Source organism: Seriola lalandi, unplaced genomic scaffold (assembly GCF_002814215.2).
Source record: "Seriola lalandi dorsalis isolate HSWRI2012SDOR001 ecotype SW California unplaced genomic scaffold, Sedor1 jcf7180002053979, whole genome shotgun sequence".
Lineage (NCBI taxonomy): Eukaryota > Metazoa > Chordata > Actinopteri > Carangiformes > Carangidae > Seriola > Seriola lalandi.
This window is the reverse complement of record NW_019524532.1, coordinates 299,318-308,005: the sequence shown is the minus strand read 5'-3', so window position 1 is coordinate 308,005 and position 8,688 is coordinate 299,318. Positions and strand designations below refer to the sequence as shown.

General features: G+C 39.9%; 1 protein-coding gene across 1 annotated transcript; it reads left to right on the top strand.

Annotated features, from left to right (window-relative positions):
- Positions 1–912: 912 nt before the first annotated feature.
- Positions 913–5,361, top strand: b3gnt7 (UDP-GlcNAc:betaGal beta-1,3-N-acetylglucosaminyltransferase 7). The gene is made up of 2 exons (XM_023402690.2): positions 913–1,175; positions 2,861–5,361. Coding segments are annotated over exons 1-2 (1,254 nt in total). The 5' UTR covers positions 913–1,173; the 3' UTR covers positions 4,113–5,361.
- The last annotated feature ends 3,327 nt before the right edge of the window (positions 5,362–8,688 follow it).

The following is an 8,688-nucleotide window of genomic DNA, read 5'->3' as shown; positions in this document are numbered from 1 at the left end:
CCGAAATATAGTATACATAATAATGTAACCGAAATGGTCCATTTGGCCCACAAGTACTTTTTTCTTTTGATACTTTAAGTACATTTTGGACTTTAAGTAAAAACCTGAATGCAAGACATATACTTGTAAATGAAGATATATATATATATATATATATATATATATATATTTGTGTGTGTGTGTATTTTATTTCACCAGTTTTATACAAGTGAGAAACAAATGTGAAGCTGAAGCTATCAGAGGTTATGTACAGTGTTGTTGAGTTAGGGGGGTTAATGACCTAAGGGGAGGAGTTTGCATTCTACAAATACACAAAAATTACAAATGCCGAGTTTTTTTTTCCCAGGAGGTCAGATTTTTTCAGTGTTAGACTTGTTTGTGTTTCAGTTCAAAATCATAAATTACACACAATATTTCTTCATCGCAATTACCTGTATATTCCTGGCTTTAAGGCTTTGAAACAGCATTCAGGCACTCATGTAGCCAAAGCTGCGGAATATGTTCTATAAGCAAATTTATATTTTAATTAATATTTTAGAATGTAACAAAGGACAATTTACAGACGGGTGGGGACTTTGGACTCTGGGTATTTTAATATGGTAGATGGCAAACACATGATGTTCAATAAGAACCTACGATGAAAACAAAAGTAAACTTCATTATTTTTATCGCACATACGTAAGTAATGTAGAAGAAACAGAAGAAATCCAGTGTTCACATTGGGGTTTGAAGTATTATGCTTGTGTAAACGACGGACTCCTGCCTCCTTGTTCATTCATCGTCTGCGTCCTGTGTGTGTGTGTGTGTGTGTGTGTGTGTGTGTGTGTGTGTGTGTGTGTGTGTGTGTGTGTGTGTGTGTTTGGTGTGAGCTTTTAAAAGCGCATGGATCTCAGTGGGGGAGTGAGAGCAGCCTTCAGTAGCAGCAGCGCGGATGACGCAGCGCACGTCTGCATCATCAGGCAGAAACACTCTTAAGATCCTCGCTCGTTTCTCGCAACAACTATTTGCAACTCAACTAGGATTAATATTATATTTTTTATCATTTTGTCCAAAAGCCGAGGAGACATAACGTCAAGCCATTCTACTTCACTGCTCTCGATAATCAGCACTTTATTTGAGCCATTGATTTCCTGAGAGCAACCATCACAGATCGTCGAAAGCAAAAGAGACAAAATGTAAGTGGCACCCTCTTTAATGTTTGAATCATTGTAGGCTACTGTGTTAATTTTACCTGATCCCTGGCTGACAGTTTTCATCCGTTTGTTTGACTGTCCATGCAAAGGTAGCAGATAAGGAAACATCTTCTAACTGTATTTAAGTCACTCATGAAGAAAATGATTCTCGCAATTAAGTGCAAATTGTGCTAAACATCTTTAAAAAAACATTTTAAAAAAGAGTGGGTGTGCATTGGTCTAATTCGTATATTCAGACAAACTTTGAAGGTGGTGATGTAGCAGGTAGCCTATTTAAGTAGTGAGAGGGTCTTAATTTTTTTTTTTTTAATTTTACCTTTGTTTCAAGATAGGCTATAGAGTGTAACTGTCTCTAATTTAATGACTAAATTGACCCATTTTTTAGCCGCGTGTTGGATTAACCTGATCCCAGACTTGACTTTGATTTACCTTGTTTTATGGTTATTGGGGAGAGAGAAAAAAATACTCTCCTTCAAAGGTTGAGGGGCCCACTCCCCCTGGGAGTGTCTGTGGGGTCATGAATGCAACGAGCCCTGGCATGACATGATGGAAATGTGAGAATTTGAAGTGCATGGGTTACTTCATTTTGCAAGAACATTCCACATCTTCCTCCAGAAGTGACACTGGTTAAATAAAACGTGACAAGTAATACTTTATCTGGCTGTGGTAAGATAAAAAACTAAGGGAACTACATATCTCAAAGCTGTGTGTAGGCTGATTTGTTTGGGAAAAGTAGTGGTAAAACCACTACAACTCATAGGGAGGAAAAATTTACATTTTAGTGTCGTCTGTGTTTTTATATGACTTATTGTACACTGTGTATGCAAAAGTTACTAACAGAGAGCACACTGTAATCATTTCCCCTCAGGTAGGGCTGGGTGATATGGCCATGAAGTTTAATCTCAGTATTTTTTTCTTTTTGTGGTATGGATTATTCTTGATTTTTATCAATCTTTTTTTCTATCTATATGAACTATGTTGACACTGGAACATTAAGCAGCTTAGGTTCACTGCTTTTTAGCTGTGGTTTTGGAATTTGGAATTGGAAGCTAGCACAGGGCCGGCCGTAGCCTATATGGGGTCCTAAACAGAATTAGATTTTGGGGCCCCTGACTGCCTCAGTGCCACCAATACTTTTGACTATTGTCAATGCTTGATCATTCTTACTGTAAAATCTAACACAACCATAATCAACTGTATCAGTTGTGGCTGTCTTGGTCTGTCAGAAGCAGCAGGAATTGTTGAACCCAGTAGTATTAGCTAGCCAGTCCATTAACATAACATTGCAATTTTGTATGATTACCATTTATATGATGTATTACAAAAAAAAAAAAAAAAGAATTCACGCTCTTCTATGGGACATTTTGAGCACTCTTGTGGGCCCTCTGGTGGCCATGGGCGCCCTAGAGCTAGTATCAGAATCTCAAAGAGACCCATTCCCATTTTAGTGCATGCTTTTGTTTCAGGCTCTGGACCAGGGGAGTCATTTTTGAAGTTTTTTTTTTTTTTAAATTCAGTTCTTGTTTGATACTCGTGTACTTGTGTGAATGTTAAACTCCCTAAAAACAACACAGCATGATAATAATACAATTCAATATTTATCTTTTGTTTGGGTTAGATATTTTTCCCCTCTCTGACTGGCATCTGTGATCTTTGTCTTCACTCAGGATTAACAACAGAGATCGCTGGAGGGTGTACAAGAAGGTGAGTGTCATGTTTTTCCTGGCCGCGGTGGCGCTGACTGTTGTCCAGAGAGGGACCATCAATATGGGGGCTCCCTTTGAACTCCAGAGGCAGGCTCGCATGGATACCTCTGAGGGAGTGGAGCCTGGAGCTGCACTGGAAGAGAAATCTGGCATGAAACTGGGGAAAAAAGCCTTTTGGAAAGCTAGTAAACACAAGCCACAGCCTAAAGCTGCCACCACACAGGAGCCCAGAAGCACTGACAACAGCAGCCCCAGAACCTGGGATGTAACCAGCTCCAACTGCAGCGCCAACCTCAACCTCACAAGCCAGGACTGGTTCCAGAGCCTGGAGGACAATTTCAAGCAGTTCATGCTTTATCGACACTGTCGCTACTTCCCCATGCTTCTCAACCACCCGAAGAGTTGCACAGGGGAGATATATTTGCTCATGGTAGTCAAATCAGTGGCCACCCAGCATGACCGCAGGGAGGTCATTCGAAAAACTTGGGGCAAAGAGCAGGTGGTGGATGGCAAGAGGATAAAGACCCTCTTCCTTCTTGGGAAACCCTCCAATCAGGCAGAGAGAGCGAACCATCAGAAGCTTGTGGAGTACGAGGACTACATCTATGGGGATATCCTCCAGTGGGATTTCTTGGATAGCTTCTTCAACCTCACACTTAAAGAGACTCACTTCCTCAAGTGGTTCCACACTTACTGTCCCAGCGTGCGCTATGTGTTTAAGGGGGATGACGATGTATTTGTCAGCGTGGAGAACATCTTTGAGTTCCTGGACAGCAGCGACCATGAAAAGAACCTGTTTGTAGGGGATGTGATTTTTAAGGCTAAGCCCATTCGTAGAAAAGAAAACAAATACTACATACCCCAAGCTCTGTATAATAAGACTCTGTACCCTCCATATGCAGGTGGAGGGGGTTTTTTGATGGATGGGACTCTGGCAAGGAGGCTCCACTGGGTCGCAGACAATCTGGAGCTTTACCCCATCGATGACGTCTTCTTGGGCATGTGTCTGGAGGTGCTTCAGGTCACACCTGTAAAACACAATGCCTTTAAGACGTTTGGCTTAGTGAAAAATAAGAACAGTAAGTTAAACCGAGAACCGTGTTTCTTTAAGAGCATGATTGTGGTGCACAAGCTGCTCCCGTCGGACCTCATGCACATGTGGAATCTGGTTAACAGTGACCTGGTCTGCGCACAGAAAGTGGAGATCCTATAGCTTCACGAAAGCACCAGGTAAGGACAGCACCAATGAGCTGAGCTAAACCTTGGTGGATACCTGTAGGAAGTACAGTACAATGTATCTCCTTTATGTGGAGAGGCTGCTGCATCAATGGGCACAATAAGGAGGACATTTACTTACTCTACAGTTACAGGCTTTGTATTCTCTTGTATTAATAATCTGTTGTGGGCCCTGATGCTAAATACTTTACAGCACTCATACAAACACCCAGCTCTTCCCTTCCACTGTGGCCAACACCTATTCTTCCTCTTTTTTCTGCTTAGAAATGGTGAAGGTTTTTCTTGGCCTTGAGCCTTGTGGCAGCGAGCTCCCCCCAAAATAACCAATGATAGTAAAACCATTAATGTGAATACTCTTAAAGATTTTTTTTTTTTTAACTTTCTTGTGGGGGACAAGTGGTAAATAAAACCATGAAAAATGTTTTAATTGCGGTAGCATATTGTACTTTCATATTGGTCAGAGGGAAATAATGGTTGGTTTAGTTTGTAGCGTTAGTGTTCGAAAGTCATTGCACATGCTACTGTCATGCTAGCATTTTGGGTATGTATTAAGTGTTATGTATTGCCTTCACTTGGACCAGTATGGCATGCTGCACTGGCTACAAATGGCTTCAAGTAAGAGAAAGAAACAACTCTCTCTACCTCAGTGATTTGGTCAGAAAACTCTTCATTTCATCATTGGTCACAATTTCTATTTAAATGTAACCTTGATACCATTATCTGCGTACACAGTACACATTCTTAAGGAAAGATTTGAATCATTTTTTGTATCATAGAGGTCCTTGCACTCGTTTGTTTGTAATGTGACTGACTTGATCTGGACTTCTACTGCTCCTATACTACTGGAAACCTTAAAAAAAAAAAAAAAAAAGAAAAAATTGTGCAAACTTTTTACATGTATGCTGTCCATGGATTTGAATGTGCTGATATACTTGACATGAATTTGGTAGAGGTTTTACAACGACACTGTGAACTAAAACAAATGCTGGTACGAGCATATGTCATGTTAATTTAATCGCCTCCCCAATAAAAGGGGGGCAAATGTGGCGTTCTAGTGTTTAATTTAAAGCAACAGATGAGCATATTAATGGGATGTTCGATGATTATAAAGCTGAACGTTGCGGGTGTAGCGGGGTGATGATTATGTCTCGGTGATGTAAATATATGTAAAAAAAAATCAAAATGTACATAGGATGTCATTTGTAAATAAACATCTTGACAATGCAGTCGTCTTTGAAAATCTGTCCTAGATTGGCTGTTTTTGTGTTTGGCCTTATCACCATCAAACATCTATGTGAAAATCCATATCAGGTCACCCAACAATAGTGTCCAGTGTTGATGTATGGGTATCACTTACACAACTGAACAGTGAAGAAAACATGCATGTTCAAACAACCATGAAAGTAATAATGGTTTAATCAAAACAATATATGAAGTGTTTGCTTGATGAGTGTTCAGCAGCTTAACCAAAGAGTGTGTTCTGCTTTCTCTGCAACTGTGACAAAATGTCAGAGAACTTTTACTTGTGTAAATCACTTTGAAGAGTTCTGCATTATCGTGCTCACAGTGAAATTTATGGTCCAAGAGTCAAACCTGAGAAAGAAGCTAAAAATAAATATGACACAACTTTCCACTGTAATGTTTGGTTATTTGTTTGGGAAATATTTTTTCAACCCAACATTTTGTATTTGTTTTAAGAAAGCAGCTGTACATGCTTCTGACTTGGTGTGAAATTTCATGCTGTTTATGTTAAGTGTTCCAGTCAAATATTGTGTGACTGCTCACTGCACGCAACTGCTGAGACTGATATTGCCAGCTAACAGTGTGAGATATTGTTTAGAGATTTAAGTTGGCCCAAAAAGACGAAGAAGACATTGCAAAACAAAACAAACGCATTCCTGTTGTTCTTCACAATCTCTTATAGGAAAAAGACAAGAAAGCATTATAGAAAGGGGATCTTCTCTGTATTGTGTTTCATGAGGGGTGCACTCGCCAGATACAGATGCATAGCTTAAGCAGGTTTATCTCTTTCAACTGTTCTCTTTGTTAAACTCAATGTACAGTGATGTGGAGTCAAACCTAGTGAAAATAAGATGAATGATCTCTATTATTCTGATCAGCGTGGTTTATGCAATCTGACCCCAACAGAGAATATACCTACCATTTGAGACTGTTAAACAAAAACAAACCATTGAACACAGCAATAGTAAGAAAGTGTGTGAGCTTTAAACAGGTTCTAATTTCCTCAATCGTCTGTGTTTCAAGACGTGGGCGTGCAGATACTGGCAACATGAGGATGTGAATTGGGGTTGACAAGTCGGTTATCAGTCGAAGTGAAATCTTCTCCTACAGCTCCACGTTCAAAGAAGCACAAGCCACACAAGGATGTTACTGTGTGAGAATTAATTTTTTTGGACATCCTTACCAGATATTGTGTAATACCAATGTCAGTAAACAGTGTGTGCAGTGCCGCCAGACTCAAGCTGATAGGAGAGGAAGTGGTAAGGAAGTACAACCATTGCATATAACTCCAACGCTGTCCAAACAGTGTTTAGTCACAGCTCAAATAAGATTTGTATTTCGCTTTTATGTATAAATTCTTTCCAACAAATGTCCATGAATTGTGGTTCACATAGATAACACTGACAAACAGTAGTTTTATTATCCATGGTTCAAGAACAATCTCTTAAACCCGTACTTTGGCAGTTTTGGAATACATTACTTGGCAGCTCTCAAAAAGCGTTGCAGGAACTGCAACTTGTCGGGCCACCACTTTCACTTTCTCCTCAAAATTCCTAAAAACCTAACAAGGTTAGGTTAAGATTAGGTTTAGGTTAAGGTTAGAGTAAGTCTCCAAGAAATGATGAAAGTCAGAGTAATGAGTCAGCGTGTGCCTGTGTATCTACCCTGAACAAATAAAGGTTATAAAAAAAGGTACAATAGGATGTCAGAAGTTTTATGGTAGGATGTCATAGTGAACAATGGTCATTGCTCAAGTGTGTACTGTATGTGTCTGTGGGAAACTAAGAATGGTTACCCAATGAATGTCTCATCCACTTCCTTTTGTCTGTCCAACCCACAGACAAAAGACATCATTAAAGACCACACTGAATGTTAGGAGACTTAATTTATGCTCTACCTTCATGTAACACATGATCTTTAAACAATCATTCCCAATGTGACGAAGAGACTGAAAAAAAAACTGCCTTTGTGGCTGAGAGAACTGACTTATCAACCACCAGCCAAAATTTACCGTCATCTAGTGTAAATGTCCCACTTCAGTGATGATATTTGACTGTATGTGAGTACACACACCCAGCTTTCCAACCTGCCTGTAGACCGCGAGCGGCATATTTGTTGACACTAATTGGAGGAAGCTTTTGATGTCAGCGTGGTCAGTTGGTCAGCTGGAAGGGGCTGCAAGCTTTCACACTAACCCTCGACTTTCTTCAAACGACTCTGGAGCACCATCTTTGGCACGGCTAAAGATGGGAATATTGTTGCTTGGGCTTAAATTAAAAAGAACATTCCTCAACCTAAAGGTTGCTGAGTACAGCTACAGCTATCAGCTCAGGCATCACAGAGCATCTCACACACAGCATGCAGTGCCAATTATTACAAATCATGCGTACTGAAGAGTATGTTGCTGCAGACCACTTTAATAAACATAGTGTTCCAGATAACTGAATGTGAATTTTTATATACAATAAAAATAGTATAGTTTAATGGATGGATTATGCAAGACTTCAAGCAAATATCAAGTCGACTTTTGTCCTGAAAAATTTACACAACCATGCAAAAACACTTACATCCTACCCTATAAATCATTTTGAAAAAAAGAAATGGAGGAGCCAAAAAAAAGCACCATGAGCATCAGTAAAGAGAATGTGAATGATAAATGGGGGGGATGAGAAGAAACTGAGATCATGCATTAAAAATGAAGAATAAGGTTGTGTCCCAAACACACTTAATATTACCAGCTTGCTGCAGTTAAAGGGACATGCACTTTCTTGCCAAGAGTTAGATCCATCGAGTCTTTGTGCTAGGCTACGCTAACCAAGCGCTGGCACTTCCTTTACATAAAAACAACACATTGTGGTTAAACGGAGTTGTGTGCCTATTTCTTGTCTGGGAACAGTTTTAATTTAAGATAAACACAAGAAGCTTGTGCTACAGAAAATGGACCAGACTCAGCAAATAGCTCCCTAAGCTTAACATGTCCTATGATAACTATTAATTTAGCTATACAGACTAATGAGCAGTGATAACTAACATGTCTTTGGGGTCATCAGGTGGGAACCTCCTTTCACCAGTGTTTCGTCTAGTTGGTCCCACGACACCTCCAGGAGGCTAGACAGTGATCACTGGCATCCTAGGGTCACTCCCCTAATGCCAGCCATCACTGCTCCTCACACCACGACTATTTTCTTTATCTTGCCTATGCTACCACAAACAACACCATCATCAACTCTGACAAAACACACTAGCAGATTAAGCAGATTCAGCAAACAAACTCCCTTAAACAGTTGGAGAAAGTGGCGGCCATTTTGAAT